Below are 16691 nucleotides of genomic sequence, written 5' to 3' on the forward strand. Positions count from 1 at the left end.
ATGCGGCTGATATGAAACGTCTGAACTCTGGCACTGAATTGTAAACATGTATTCTTTCTTTCTTCTCCTCTCTTTTTTTTTTTTTTTGTTCTTGACGGCTGCATGCGCCTTCCTCCAGCATTACTTTGATTTCTGTTCTGCTTCTCTTCTTTCCCAGTTTCCCTACCTCTCCATGTAAAAAACACACCTCCCTCATCTCTCCATTCTTTTTTTTTTTAACCCTTTCCTCTCTCTGACTCTGCTCTTTGCTCCTCGCACTCTTTGGGAGTTTTTTTTTTTCTAATCATCATTTTTTCTTTATTTTTTGTTGCTGAAATGAATACTCCATTTTTTGTGAGGTTTTCAGGTGGTAAAAAGCCCTTATGTATTTCCTGCTTGGGACATCCCAGTATGACATGTCCCTCTCAGGTGGTGCCGTGTTGTGCAGAAGAGAAACCATTTTTTGTTGTTGTTTTTATAACCGATGGAGTATTGAGCAACACTTAACTGCATCACATATTTTGAGTTCTCTAACCAAATCGCGTCGCTCGTGCTACGCGAGCTGTCCAACCCCAGAACTCACCCCTTGACCTTTAACCTACCTCGTAACCCCACCGTGTCCTCGATACAAGCCTGCCATTGGCTCCGACCAGGGCTCCCCAATTCACACTCCTGTTAGGGCGATCGCACCCGCCCCAATCCGTTCTTGGACATGTGGAAAAATCCAAACGGTCCTAACGGTGAGCCCTATCACATACTGGCAAGCGCCAGTCACATCCTGCACTGTGACGACACTCTGAACACACACACACACACACACACACACACACACACACACACACACACATACACACACACACTACCTTTGAACATTTACTTTGAATTTGGCGTCCCTGAATGAGATGTGACTTTGTGGTGGAATCAGTAATAAATAAAATTGTATGAATGACATTGTAAAAGAAATCAATGCTTCTATCAAAGAGACCCTCTATTCCTCTCTCTCTCTCTCTCTCTGTCTGTCTGTCTTTTGATCGCTGGCTTTTCAGGCAGCTTTGCGTCTGTCCGGCCGGCCCAGCAGCTCGGAGACTCCCAGCGCCGCTGAACTGGTCAGTGCCATCGAGGAGCTGGTGAAGAGCAAAATGGTAAGATGGCACAGACACATAATATGAACAGTTTGTTTTCATTCTACATTTTATTTTGGATTTTTTTTGTTTTCCATTTTCTTTGGCAATTTTAATGTATGCTTCCCGTGCCAATAAAGCCCTTTGAGTTTTGAGAGAGAGCGAGAGAGAGAGAGAGAGACAGAGAGAGAGCGCGAGCGAGAGAACATACCACTACTACTCTGCAGTCTAGTTTGGACTTTCCTTCACCACTGACTGCACCACATCTGACTTGTTTTCAAATACCCAAAATGGTTGAAGTTGTCTGAATCTAAAGTCTGACAGAGGAGAGAGAGAAAGATTGTAGTTTTAAGTTTATAACAGTATTCTGCTTCTTTCTTTCTGTTTGTCTGACTTCTCCCCCCACTCCATCCCAGTCCCTGGAGGACCGGCCCAGCTCCCTGTCGGTGGAGCAGGGTGACAGCAGCTCCCCCTCCCTCAATCCCTCCGACAACTCCCTCCTCTCCTCCTCCTCCCCCATCGACGACGTGGACGAGCGCAAGTCGGGCTTCATCAAGAGGAGACAGTGAGTCGTGCTTATTTTGACTCAAGTGTGTTTGTGTGTGTATTAAAGGTCCTTAAAAAGTTTTAGAATGCTTAATTCACTTTATTCACTATATACTGTATATATACTGTAAGCACGCACACACACACACACACAAATTTTAGCCCTTAAAAGTCATCCACTAGTCTTGAGCTGCTTTCACACATGAACTTCGGACATCGTCCAGAGTTGCCCTTCCACTCATACAGCACACACGGTTTTGGCGAGGGCCGGAGTCTGGGTAGAGCGTACAGGAGGTAGGACATGACGCAATGCCGCTGCAGAGTTTTACAGCACACTCAAGATGGCAGGCGAGGCTAAAAACTTATCAGTAATTATGATTTTTATGAGTTGATTCTGCATGTATTTTGACGTATCCGCAATATAAACATATATTATCTTCTTCTTTGTCCTCGTGTGTTATGGCGGTGAACGACCCTTCTTCACCCTCGACGAGCGGGCATGTTGATGACGTCACTATCATGTGCCAGTCACATGATATAGATGTCATCAACATGTGACACTGCCCACTCGCTTGCTCCGTACAACCACCTGCTCTCTTCACACATACCGCTCAATTGAACATTGTGCAAACTTTGTACGATGGTGCTGGCTGGGTAAAGTCCTTTTAATGTCTGATCCAACTGATTCGGGCATTTGCATTCACACATACGGCTTCTCCAGTTAATGTCCGGATAATTCCAGGATTGGAGTGCATGTGTGAAAGCACCTTTGGATGTGGTTTAATGAGGACTTAATTTAAATTTACCTTTCCTGTGTGTGTGGGGGGGTGGGGGTTTTACCTGTTGCCCGTTGATTCTGAGCAACCTTAATTGCTCAAGGTTTTTGAGTCACTCAAGTCACCGAGGCAGTCATCCAGAGCTTAGGGAATCCCCCACCGGCTCCAGTGCCCATAGAGCATGCGCATTAGGGTCTTCGACCGGCCGGGCCAGGTAACTTCCGGTTTAGCCCTCCGCTAACTTGAATGGGATAAAATTATTTAATGGAGCGGCTCTTCTAAACTTTCCAAATGCTATCAGACCAAATGGATCAAATTGTGCTAGTGAAACGAGTCATTTCACGGAGGTTGTGGCGCTCAAAAAAATAAAAATCAATTTTCCCATGATTGTGTGCGGCAGAAATGCTTTTTACGAGTCAGAGCTGCTCAGCTCGAGTTGACAGCCAAGTATCAATTCATGCAGTCCCTCACTTGCACCTGCTGAACCAACCGTATCCACCCACTCCCAGTCTACACTGATTCACACCAACAGGCCATCGATTTGCCACAGGAAAGTTATCCATATAAAAAGAGTCAAAGCCCAAGAGTTCTCAAAAGCAAAATGTTTCTTTTTCAATGAGTTTTAATTTAAATTTAATTTAAATATCATGAAATTCATGATCAATCAGAATTGAGTAGTATTAAACTACTAAAGGGACAGATTAAAATTCAGGGATGGACTGTGGCAAGGACTTTGTGGGTTATGGAACGCCATGCAGTGGCAGCACGAGTCAGACCTTCAGCTCTGTGCAGGGAGAGCGAGTACTGAGTGAGTGACTCACAATCCGAGTCACTGATTCGAGGCTACAAACTCGGGTTCCGACTCATTCAGACTCAGAGTCCTTGACTTGAGCTCCGGGCGCGGAGAGTGAGCAAGCGATTGGTGCCACTTGCGTCAGACCAATGGGCTCGGGGCAGGGGGCCGGCTCTGGGCTGGGAGAGCGACTCCAGCGAGTTCTGAGTTGAAACAAGCACCAGAGCGGTTTCTTTTCTCACAGGGCTTGGTTAATACAGTTATTAACTTGATACATTTCCACAAATACAGTTCATATAAGAGTTGCACAGTAGTGTGAGTGACACGTTGTCCAACTAGTAGCATGTAGAAGGGGCGGGTCAGTGAACGAGCTAGTGGAGACGAGGATTCGTCACTCCCGAGTCAGTAAAATGAGTAGTTTGTTTCGAACAATTTGTTCAAACTCGCACATCACTAGTACAGCCATCCTAATCCTGGGCCCAACACCCTAGACCCAAGACAGGTGTGACTGCTTAAACCACACCCCACACACACACACACACACACACGTGTGTGTGTGTGTGTGTGTGTGTGTTTTTTATATGTGTATATATACAGTATATGTATGTGTGTGTGTGTATATATGTGTATGTATATATATATATATATATATATAGAGAGAGAAAGAGAGAGAGAAAGAGAGAGAGAGAGAGAGAGAGAGGTGTTTCTCTACTTAAAGTGACAATAGTTTTTTCTTTACTCTCAAGATTTGATAGATGTTTCTGTACACCACATTTATCCTAAATACATGTAGTAATACATGTCAGTAGTAATAAATGTTGGCTGGAGAAAAAGCACTGAAAACTGCATTTACATGCAAAAAGATGTACAGTATATAAAGGTACAGAGTTTCATGTGATGGACAAAGAAATGGACTTTATTAGATTTAATCGACTACCGACATGAATAACAATCAATTGAAACGTATTTTTCATTATGAAAATGTATTTTTGTCTGATTTCAACATAACACATACGGGGACACACATTTATTTTTATATCTCAACCACAGAAAAAAGTTTTCCACTGTGGATGACTTCTCCAAGTCATCCACTTTTACCCTTTGTATTTTTTGTTTTGTTTATTCATTTATTTGAATGTATTTGGTTATTTATTTATTTGTTTGTTTGGTTATTTATCAATTTATTTATTTATGCATTAATTACACATTTTCAACACAACTCACTTCATCCACAACACACTTTCTGCATAAATATTTGTTTTCTCTCCCATTTTCTGCCCTCAGTTATGTGATGTTAGAGCTGGTGGAGACGGAAAGAGACTACGTCAGAGACCTGGGATCTGTGGTGGAGGTAACGAATATATAAAAAACGAAGTTCTCACTCTAGACGGTAGCATTTAAATGCAACATAACGAGCCTCTTAAATGCTTCTGCATGTGTCCGCTCAGGGCTACATGAGTCGAATGAAAGAAGAAGGAGTTCCGGACGACATGAGGGGAAAGGACAAGATCGTCTTCGGGAACATCCATCAGATCTATGACTGGCACAGAGAGTGAGCTCCCTCGCCGTGTACTTTATCTGAACAAACAACTGACCGCAATAAATGACAAAATGTGCAAAATGAATTAAGAATGAAATTCGTGTTCCGGAACGTTCCGCAAATTCTTTTGTCTCTTACTTCATCTGTGCATAGTTTCTTCCTGACCGAGATTGAGAAGTGCTTGGAGGATCCCGAGAGGCTGGCTCCTCTGTTTGTCAAACAGGTGAGGAAATGACTTCCAGAGCACGCACGTAACAATGCTAGAATTGTAGAATTGGCTAAGTAGACCATTGGGAATATCAGAAAACGAGAGTGCATAGTTCTAACATCTCCATATGTTTGTCTTGCAGGAGCGGAGGCTGCACATGTACATTGTGTACTGCCAGAACAAGCCCAAGTCCGAGCACATCGTGTCTGAGTACATCGACACGTACTTTGAGGTAGGAACATTTGAATGCACCTAGCACGAGGACTCTGAAAGTAAAACCCACATACACACACACTCACAATAACTTCAACATTATTTTGATTACTAGAATTTACATTGAACTGTGTTGTTTTTAGGGTTATGGATCATACTGTTGGAGTTAGTAACAGAGATATTTATATGTTTCCGGGTTTAAATAAACCACCTAGATTGATTTTGTTTTGAACATGAACAATTTTCATGTTTCGGTCGACCCAATATTTCCCAGCAATCAGTGAGGTTTGGATACAGTGTGTTCTACTGTATTCTGTTTTTTGGAGGTTTGAAGCAGTGGAAAAACTGGCCTACTGGAATGATTTTACCTAAAAGCGATATCCCTGCTCTTGTCCTTTTTCCCCTTCAGGACCTTAAGCAGCGTTTGGGCCACAGGCTGCAGATCACGGACCTGCTGATCAAACCCGTCCAACGCATCATGAAGTACCAGCTGCTGCTGAAGGTCGGCACAAAAACTTTACCCTCTCGGCGCCGTACTTCATGGGTTACCTAAACGTTAATCAACATGTATTTCTGACTCCACAGGATCTTCTCAAGGTGTCCAAGAAGGCAGGAGCGGAGACGGCAGAGCTTGAGGTGAGATCACAACAGGTTTTCAACAGGTTGATATTGGGTCTCGGAAAGTTAAACTTCCCTTTTTGAATATCCTCCTTACGTGATCATCGGTTGACCAATTACTGTACAATAAGACCAAACCAGTCCAAGCACAGAATTGACAGAATGACATGGGAGACTGTTATAAAAGGATTTCACATTCATCATTTAAACAAACGGGTGCACATAGACCACAAAAAAGAAAGAGTTCTGTCACATGATAGGGTGCAGCTGTGGTGGAAAGCCCAGCCCTGCACTTAAACAAACAATTGAGACTGATGAAAATGGCACATGAGAAGACCTTTCAGGCCTCCGGAGCTCTGTCTCCTCCATAAAAACATCTGTGTTATTTGTGCTACCGCAGAAAGCAGTGGAGGTGATGTGTGTGGTCCCCAAGCGGTGCAACGACATGATGAACGTCGGACGGCTCCAAGGCTTCGATGTAAGAAACAGTTTGTTTGGGTCTTTGTGTTTTTTGGAGCGTGCTTGGAATTTTCCCGCTGCATTCACGCTTTGCAAATTAATTTGTAATGTAAAGAGTCTGCCACCTGGTGTCAGTGTTAATGCATTTATGTTCTGCTGTTTTCAAACTACGGTTTATTCCACTGATCAGCCTCAACATTAATCCACCACTAATAACCACTCACCACCAAGCCCCTCCTCATGCCGCCAAAACTGCTCCGATCTGTGAAGATTACCAAATGACCTTTTAAAAACTTTTAATTCTTTAATCATTTTTCATAGTTTAACAACTACTTGAGATATTTAGTTGCATGAACGGGTTGTACAATTGAACAGTGATAAAATGATGTTGGATGGGACACTGTCGTCATATGAAATTCATCTCTCAGAGGCTTCTTCATCTGTTTTCCGCAACTCCGACAGTATTCTCTCCGTTCCATCACGCTCCTCTTCTCTCTCCAGGGTAAGATCGTGGCCCAGGGCAGGTTGCTCCTGCAGGACACCTTCATGGTGTCAGACCAGGATGGGGGTCTCCTGTCCAGGATGAAGGAGAGGAGAGTCTTCCTCTTTGAGCAGATCGTCATCTTCAGCGAGCCGCTGGACAAGAAGAAGGGTTACTCCACACCGGGCTACCTGTTCAAGAACAGCATTAAGGTGAGCGTCCCTGCCGGAAGCGCTGGGATGGAAGACGTTTTGAATAGGAGTATAAGCTCCGGGATATTCAAGAGCTTTTCACTTTGCTAGTGTGAGCTGTCTTTGTCATTGTAAACTCCTCAAATCAGCCCAAATGTGTGTGCCAAGAACCGCATGGCCGGTTTTTGTTCCATCCCTGCTGTCTACATTAGAATTGCAATAATTCTACAGAACAAAATTCTACTGCTTAAGAATGTTTTCTGCTGTGTCACTTTACTTCCTCTTACTCCCGGCAGTACTCTCTCTCTCTCTCTCTCTGTCTCTCTCTCTCTCTCTCTCTCTCTCTCTCTCTCTTTCTCTGTTTCTGAATCTTTTTCCTTTTTTCTCCCCAGGTGAGCTGGTTGGGTCTGGAGGAGAACCCAGAAGACCCCTGCAAGTTCACGCTGACCTCCAGGTCCTCCAGCGGCGGACAGGAGAGGTACACGCTTCACTCGGCCAGCCCTGGAGTCGGCCAGGTCTGGGTTCACCAGGTCAGCCAGATACTGGAAAACCAGCGCAACTTCCTCAATGGTAGGTAGGGCGGTGTTTATGCTAATTTATTTCGATGCTGGTTCATTTATGGCTAGGATGTGTGCGCCACTAAGAATGTTGCGCTTTTTTTGGTGGTTTGTTTGATTGTTTTGATCTTGTCTTGATCTTGTATTTTGCCTGTTCTGGGTCTATGGTATGACAGAAATATAATTTTGAACATTCTCTTAAACCACTTGGTAGAGGTATCGGAACTTGGTACTTGGCATTTCAGAATATATTTTATTGTTTGCTCCATATAATTTTATTTTGTATTATTGGACCTTGGTCTACCGCCAATAATATGATTCAATATTACCTTTCACTATGGTTCACTTTCAGACATTTTACTTTCTTCTCTTTCTTTTTCTTGTTCTCTCCGATGCCCACCCCACCCCCATCACCCACCTTCCAGCTCTGACGTCTCCCATAGAGTACCAGAGGAACCACGTTGGGGGCGGCGGGGCAGGAGGACCCCCAAGCAGTGGCGGCGGCAGCAGCGGTGGAGGCCTGACAGTAGGCGGCAGTCCCTGCGTGGGAGGAGGGGGCGGCGGCGGTGGAGGGGGCTCTGCAGTGTCAGGGGGCAACTCCTCCCTGTGCGGCCCCCGCTCCCGGCCTTCGCGCATCCCCCAGCCCTCCTCCCGCCTCCCCCAGCCAGTCCACCACCACCATCCACCGGGTCCTGAGGGGCCCGACCGATCAGCAGGTACGTGGTCCATACCCCTGCCCCTCCCCCCGAACCCTTACCTGGACACAGATGCGGACGCTGAGCCGTCGGCATCCGAGGTGCCCAAAATGAGGGTGCTGGAAAGTCCCCATGCCGGTAGCTGCGGCAGCAGCAGCAGCAGCAGCAGCAACAACGGCCCGTCATCGGGCAGTGCTGAGGGCAGCCCCAGACAGCAAACCCAGAGACACCAGATCCTGCAGATGGCTGTGGCTCCTCTCAACCTGCCTCTCAAGAAGCCCCCTGTCGGGGCAGTTTCCCCACTGCCCCCCTCCTCCCCTCAGCCCCCTGTGGGAAGCGGAGGCCCGGGGAAGGAGCCCCCAGTCCCGGTCCCTGCCAGCCCGGCCCACAAAGCCGGCTCTTTCCGAGCAGTCGTCCCGGCTCTGCCCCCCTCCCCCGCCGGCCGGCCCGGATCCTTCTCCTACCAGTGCGACGCCGGGTGCGGAGGTGACGGCGGCTCCTTGGGCCGGGGGGCGGGCCACGCCTCTCGCCGCCGTCACTCCAGCCACAATAAGGATGTGGACCGCATGAGCACCTGCTCCTCCACCAGCGAGCAGTCCATACACTCCACCCAGAGCAACGGGGTAAGACGAGGTGCGCCGAGAGGGCCTAGCGCTGCTCGCTAGCGACTAACACCGCAGCCAGCCCGCCATCCGCTTCTAGACGCATATTACCACTAGTACTACTACCACCGCTGCCGAAGCTCTGGAGATTAACCACTATCCAAGCGCACTAACTTGGGCCACGATGACGTGCGTTTCTGTCTCTTTCCGAACTGTACTAACCATTTTCTATCGGGACGATAAGATACCTTGTTGATTACTTATCTGCTCATGCTCTCTGCATCGTTCTCGTAAAGTGTGATTCCTAATCCACAGCTAACAGTCTGTAAAGACAAGTGACCTATCCTACTTATCATACTTTGTTCTCACAAGTTCTCCTTTGAAACTTCTCTGGGAACACCCTTCAAGCAATCAAGGACTTCAATGCTCTTCTCATATGTACATGAACACCTTCACTGTCGCCTCTTTTTATCTTTCTGTTCTGTCTTCCGGGTCACACTCAGTCTCCCACCACTGTGCTCGAATTCTTTCGAACTGCCCAGAAATACTTGAGATTCCACCTCTCCTTCCTCAACCAGACCATGTTGTCTGGATGATCAACAAACGTGTCCTCTGGGCTTTGCACCTTCAAATTCTGGTTCGGGGGGGGCTATGCTACACTGTTGTTAGGCTTTCTATAAAATAACACATTTGATTGGTGTGGCGCTTTGTACACCTATTGACCTCCTCTCAGTCTAATATGGGATTAAAACAGTCTCTTAAGCATTTACAAACAAACATCAAGTTACGTAATTGGTAAAACACAATGCACAAATAAATGCGGAGCGATTTGTATCTGTATATCTGTATCTGTGCCTCTAATTTACAACTCATATATCATCATTTGTATTGTGTCAACTTAGCATTTTTAAACGGAAATATATTTGCGAATCTCCACCTGTTTGTGTGGACTCTTCTGAGACTGTTCTTCCGCGCTGTTTCACACAAAATCCACAAATGAAGGGAGCGCGTCATGCGTAGAATGTCATGTGACTCGTCTCATGTAAAACACAATGCACACATAAATGTGTGTTTTGTATCTTTAAATCTGTATCTGTGCCTCTAAGCTGCTATAACACATGAACTCAGGACAATGTCCGGATAATCAGGTCTGGGCATTGTCCAGAGTTGCCCTTTCACACATGTAAGACACAGCTGGAGAGTGTCCGTGTCAGATGTGTTCACACCTACTGGAAATACTCAGTTTGTTTAGGCGAGGGGCAGAGCCTGGATAGAGCATGCAGGAGGTTAGGATGTGATACAATGACGCATGACGCTGTTGAGGTTTAGCACACCCAAGATTGCAAACGAGACTACCGACTTCTCTTTTATTGCTCTGTTCACACATACCTCTCAATCGGGCATAACGCAGACTTTCTACTAGGGTGCAGGCTGTGTAAAGTCTGGTTAATGTCCGATCCAACTGATTCGGGCATTTGCGTCCAAAAATACAGCTCTTCTGGGTAATGTCCTGATAATTTCAGGTTTGCGGTGCATGTGTGAAAGCAGCTTAATTTACAACTTATATCATCATATATTTCTAAATTGAAATATATTTTTGAATCTCCACCAATGTGGATCCTTTTAAGACTGCGGTACTGCGTGTGTGGCAAACAAAATCCACAAGTGCAGGGAAGACCAAGCGCTTTCCAGTTATGGATGCCAATTTAATCCCATAAAAAAAGTACTGTAGCATCTTTGAGTGTGTATTATGTGCTTTTGCATGAGTGTGGACGTGAATATTTTTCCGGCACTGCCTCTGATATTTTAGGAAATTTCCCGATAAAATGTCAGCTGTCTCTCACACTGTCCTCCCCCGCCTCCTTCTTCCATCGCAGAGTGAAAGCAGTAACAGCAGCAGTGTGTCCACCATGCTGGTGACTCAGGACTATGTGGCCGTGAAGGAGGATGAGATCTGCGTCCTTCAGGGCGAGGTGGTCCAGATGCTCGCCAGCAACCAGCAGAACATGTTCCTGGTTTACCGGGCGGCCACCGAGCACTGCCCCGCCGCCGAGGGCTGGATCCCCGGCTACGTGCTGGGACACACTTCGGCCGCCCTCACCCCCGAACACCCTGAAGGAACCATCAAGTAAGGACGGCAACCATGACCGGCACTTGGGGGGGCGGGGGTTTAATGTTTTACCTTGCGTTCAATATATTATCTGACTGTCTGTCAGTCTGTCCGTCTATCTATCTGTTTTTGGTGCGGGCATGGATGCATGGAAAATGTTATCATGGCAGCCTGATTCCCAGATCAATAGTGGCATTGAATAGATTTCTTTCAGGAGAAACAATCCTTCAAAATATGACGTTCAAAGCTACTTAAACGGAGAACATTGCCAAAGATGCAGCACTCACAATTTTACTTGTTGAATGTTGTGAGTCCAATCAGAAGATGACTGCAATTCCAATACAAAGTGCAACAGAAATGCTTCCTTTTTATCGTGTCTGAGTGTAAATTTGTAAGAAAATGTAATGTTGATATGATTGCCATACTCACAAAATCACATCAACAACACTGGAGGAATTGCAACAAATATCAGCTTAGATATCTAATGAGAAGGACTCCCATCCCCGCTGCAAAGTTCATGCAGAAATGTGGAAAATCAGCCTCTGTCATTAGGATTATGTGTCACTTTTTACTTGACACCCTGAATACTAAATTACCTTTCCCTCTTTCATCTCTTGTGCGGGGTAGAAAATCATTATCATGGCACACAGCACTTCGAATCCGACGCAAGTCTGAGAAGAGAGACAAGGAGAGCCGAAAGGAGAGCAAGGTGGAGAACGGCTTCCGCAAGTCGCAGGACAGTCTGGCCAATAAAGTCTCTGTCAAGGTGGAGCTGGAGACGAGACAATTGAATTTATAGACCCTATATGATTAGTTTTGAGACTTATCTTGCTTGTCTTTTTTTGCCATTTCCGACAGCTTCTGAATCCCAACTACATCTACGATGGTATGTACAACATGTTGACTGTGAAGATTTAAGTGTGTCGTTATTTTTATTTATTTGTAGTTATGAGAATTGCTTTGCTGAAGTAGTAGTAGTATCCGTAGTAGAAGTTAGTTTAGTATTAGTAGTATTATTTACTATATACACTAGACTAGAACATAAAGTATAAGCAGAAAAAAAAAGCTAGATCTCACCCCTTCAGTGGCTCTGGCTGACCACTCTCCCGCCTCCGCAGGCCCTCCGGAGTTCCTCGTGCCCGTCTGCAATGTGGCGTGCGACCGGGGCGACCACGTCACCCTCAGGTGCAAGGTGTGCGGCCGACCACGGGCCACCGTCACATGGCGGGGTCCCGACAACAGCCCGCTGAGCAACAACGGTCGCTACAGCATTAGCTACAGGTAGAGAGGCGTGTTTGTGATTCAACACATTGTCGAGATCAACTTAAGGGAATAGTTTGGATTTTCGGAAGTTTTATACTCACTCCTCATGTTGATGTTGTTACTGGGCGTGCAGCTCCAAACTCCCTTCAGAGATTTAATGTGAAATGGGGGACAAATGTGGGACCAATACAAAGTAATGTGGGACAAATCCACAATCTGTGTTCAGTGCAAAGCCTCACTTCATATTAAAGGCAAAGCTTACATGATGCCACAGCAGTCTGACTTTGCAAATTCGAGAGGTCATTTAAAAAAGAAAAATGTGTTTTATTTGCAAAATTCTCTGTTTGCCGGCGCTATTTTTACCGGTATTACACCCAAATGTGACCTGCTTAATTGCGTGACGCTGAAGTTAAACAGTTTTGAGAAAGTGGCTACTTTAAGAAGAATGAAACAACAGAAAATACAATCAAAATACAAAGAAAAGAAAATACAAAGAAAATTTGTAATACTTTATATAATGTACTATGTAATATGTTTTTAGAGAAAATAAAACCAAATGTATAATGTCATTTTTTTTAATTACTAAATTAACACAATTACGCAGATGGGGATTTGTCCCTCATTACTTGCGTTGATGGAGAAACGGCTGGACTGCTGCAAGAATGAAACCTACCTACAGTACCACATGAGGGGTGATTATAAAACAAGGATAAAATGTCAATAGATACATTCGAGAGCGGACCTAGCTGATGCCGACTTATAATGATGTCATAAGTGTGTATTGCAAGAAGGTTTTTTTTGACTGTGATGTGTCTCCCCTCTCACTATCCTGCAGCGAGACGGGCGAAGCGGTGCTGCACATCCTGGGCGCGACCGCAGAGGATGGCGGCGTCTACACCTGCAACGCCATGAACGTTGCAGGCTCCGTCACCTCCTCTGCCAGCCTGAGGGTCTCTGGTAAGGAGCTGGGAGGTGGCGGTGGGGAGGGGTTGGATTGGTCAACTTGTTGGTTGTGGTTTGATAAAATACCTGACCTCTTGCTACTACTATCTTATGGACTATCTTACAGGTTCAAGTGGTTCCTTTAAAGTAAAAGGTTTAGGGTTAGGGCTCACCCCACTTAGGGTTGGGTTAGGGCTCACCCTCATCCGCCGCAGTGATGATTGCACTTATTATTGTAGTGATTATTGTATTGGACTTCAAATTTGTCATGCTAAACTAAACGTTCTTTATAAGGAACCCCTGACGACGGCAATGAATTCATCTGGAAGAGCAGCTTCGAGTCCAACTACACAGAGATCACTGAGCTGGGAAGGTTTGTCATAAACTACACACCATTAAAATAATCTCTTTGTCATGTTAGACGCTGGTTTGGAGCCGTTGTAGTAGTTGTACTGTTGTAGCGGAATTAATCAATTATTTCAGCCTTTCCTAACATCTCTTCCTCCGCTGGTGTTGCCCAGGGGTCGCTTCTCCGTAGCCAAGCGCTGCGACCAGAGGGGAAGCAAGCGGCAGGTGGCGGCCAAACACGTCAACAAGAGGCTGCAGAGCCGGGACCAGGCCCTGCGGGAGATCCGGCTCCTCCAGTCCCTGGACCACCCCAACGTGGTGCGGCTGCTGGACACATACGAGACGGCCAACAGCTACGTGCTTGTGCTAGAGATGTGAGTGTCGTCTCAAAAAAAAAAAAAACGTTTTGAAATATGAAAAGTAGTCACAATAGCTTGGATATCGTTTGGATCCGCATTGCTTGCGTTGAAAGTGACTACAACGTGTCAATCTGCTCCACCCGACTCGGCCGTGTTCAGGGCAGACCAGGGCCGTCTGCTGGACTACATCGTGAGCTGGGGCAACCTGACGGAGGAGAAGGTGGCGCTCTACCTCAGAGACATTCTGGAGGCCCTGCACTACCTGCACGGCTGGAGGATAGCGCACCTCGACCTCAAGGTACCGCCGCGGAAACAACACACCTCTGACCACAGCAAGGGGTTGCGTTTAGTCTGATGGTGCTCAATATGTTGACGGCCACTTGCAGCTTATTTAAATTTTATGGGAAATGGGGTCAGGTTTAGTAATTGAACATCGTACATTGTCAATTGGCAAATTCTCACTGCAAACGTGACTTACTAACATAATGCGTCCTAGAAAGGCTTAACTTTTACTCGAGAATAATTTCTTTCTCAACCACTGTTGACTGTGGAGTAAATGCATTGCAGTGGGGAGAACCATAGAAATATAGTAAATAACACAAAAATGCAACAACAACAAAATATAAGACTGCTGATAATACTTGATTTCATGATTTTGACCATGACCATTTTCACTAGCATCATTCAGTCAAAAACCAGAAAACTAAAATAGATTTTGGGAAATCAATTACCTTAAAAATGTTCAGATAATGCTACCTTTTAATATTGCTGATTGATTTTGCCTATTTAATCCCCTTGTTTATTACCAGCATTTTTGGAGGTCTATTAGTGGATGGATGCCCTGCAGTCCAGCAAGCATTCCTGTATCGAAATCATGACCTATCACTATATCTGTGGGGCAAAATATGAGTCAGTTGTGGCTAAAATTCATTTTTCTTTTACTTTCCTCAGCCTGAGAACATGGTGGTGGAGCTCTCCTCGCCCCAGCCGACGGTCAAGCTGACAGACTTTGGGGACGCTGTCCAGCTGAGCTCCTCCTCGCCATACATCCACCCGCTCCTCGGGAGCCCCGAGTTCTCCGCCCCTGAGCTGGTGCAGGGTCAGCCAGCCTCCCTGCTGTCCGACCTGTGGAGCTTAGGTCTGTAATACAAGGAATCAACGCATTTGGCTTTAAGGAAGGCCTACTGTGATACTACCATGTCATGGCCACTATTAGGGCTAGGCGATATCAAAATCAAATATTGCGATATTTTCCGATGAACACAATATTGATATTGATAATTTGTTGTGTATGTACACTCTATATAGTTTGGCGATGACTATGAACAGTCTGTGAACTTCATAAAACTGCATTACTTTGCTTTAAGGCTGCCTTTAAGACAACAGTTAGCTACACCGATCAGGGACAACACTAAAACCACCACTAATAACCACTAATATTGTGTAGCTCCCCCTCGTTCCACCAAAAGAGCGACGCAAACGCACGACACAGAGAGACGGGAAGCAGACGAAGGATGTTTATTAGACCACACGGTGGAGATGGCCGGGGGGACCTGGTCAGGTAGGGAAGGGGCAGGGCAGGGCAGGGATGATGACGACCGGGAAGGAGGGCTCCAGGATCCGGGTGGAGAGACGGGGAACCAGGCTGGATGGAGAGGGTCGACGAGAAGAGACAAGCAGGTTAGGGGAAGATGAAACAAGGAGACAGGAACTAAGAACAAGCGCTAGGACTAGGGCAGTAGCCGTACAACTTGGGTAAGCTAGTTGACGGTCTGGCAATGAGTGTCTGGGAAGCTGGAGAATAAATATTGTGTGGGTGATGAAGGTAATTGATCCCGGGTGTGTGAAATTGGCCTAAGGGAGGAGCCGCGGATGGGTCAGAGTGGCCTCTATTGGTGCTGGGAGGCTGTGGGCCTAACACCTGTGGTATCTGGCACCAAGACATTAGCAGCAGATCCTTTAAGTCCTGTAAGTTGTGGGGTGGGGCCCCCATGGATCAGGCTTGCTGTTCCAGCACATCCCACGGATGCTCTATCGGCTCTAACCCTGATCCCCACCATCCACATGCTGTAGAAGAAAGGGTGATTCATCAGACCAGGTCACCTTCTTACATTGCTCAATGATCTAGTTCTGACGCTCATTGCCCATCGAAGACGTTTTCAGCGATGGACAAGGGTCAGCATGGACACACTGACCAGTCTGCGTCTACACAGCCCCATAAGCAGCAAGCTGTGACACCCTGTGTGTTCTGACACCTTTCTATCATAGCAGCATTAACTTTTTCAGCAATTTGTGCTACAGTAGCTCTTCTGTGGGATTGGACCAGACGGGATAGGTTTTCTCCACATGTGCATCAATGAGCCCATGGGCACCCATGACCCTGTCGCCGGTTCACCAATTGTTCTTCGTTGGAACACTTTTGGTACTAGCCACTGCATACTGGGAACCCCCCCACAAGACCTGCCTATTGGAGATGCTCTGACCCAGTCGTCTCGCCATCACAATTTGGCCCTTGTCAAAGTCACTCAGATCCTTACGCTTGCCTATTTTTCCTGCTTCCATTACATCAACTTCAAGAACTGACTGTTCACTTGCTGCCTAATAACCAAATTCCCACTTTCTGGTCTCATACCATGATATTGCCCAGCCCTAACCACTGTGACCTCTCTCGCTGCGTACTTTTGTTTCGTGCTAACTCTTTACCTTTTTTCTTATACACATTCACCATAAAGTCTGCACTGGCTTTTCCAGTTCACAACCCTTCCCCTCAAAAACAGTAATAAACAACAGCAAGATAATTAAATAAATAAGATTTACAAATCAACAAGGACTAATACAGAGCTAAATGTGACACGTGAAAAACATGAAAAAAATGTCTGCTTAGATCCAT

General features: G+C 45.9%; 1 protein-coding gene across 1 annotated transcript in view; it reads left to right on the forward strand.

Moving 5' to 3' along the window:
• Positions 1 to 16691, forward strand: part of triob (trio Rho guanine nucleotide exchange factor b) — a gene marked incomplete at its 5' end in the record, with an annotated part of 157661 nt that overhangs the window by 140161 nt on the left and 809 nt on the right. Inside the window, 22 exon segments of the mRNA XM_080005935.1 lie at positions 1026 to 1121; positions 1517 to 1665; positions 4500 to 4566; positions 4664 to 4767; positions 4909 to 4978; positions 5106 to 5195; positions 5586 to 5678; positions 5762 to 5812; positions 6195 to 6272; positions 6755 to 6946; positions 7318 to 7495; positions 7908 to 8800; positions 10657 to 10907; positions 11517 to 11684; positions 11686 to 11715; positions 11717 to 11775; positions 12008 to 12170; positions 12988 to 13109; positions 13389 to 13467; positions 13616 to 13816; positions 13961 to 14099; positions 14753 to 14939. Coding sequence (XP_079862061.1) covers positions 1026 to 1121; positions 1517 to 1665; positions 4500 to 4566; positions 4664 to 4767; positions 4909 to 4978; positions 5106 to 5195; positions 5586 to 5678; positions 5762 to 5812; positions 6195 to 6272; positions 6755 to 6946; positions 7318 to 7495; positions 7908 to 8800; positions 10657 to 10907; positions 11517 to 11684; positions 11686 to 11715; positions 11717 to 11775; positions 12008 to 12170; positions 12988 to 13109; positions 13389 to 13467; positions 13616 to 13816; positions 13961 to 14099; positions 14753 to 14939 — 3460 coding nt within the window.

Source organism: Zeus faber (assembly GCF_960531495.2).
Source record: "Zeus faber genome assembly, chromosome: 8".
NCBI lineage: Eukaryota > Metazoa > Chordata > Actinopteri > Zeiformes > Zeidae > Zeus > Zeus faber.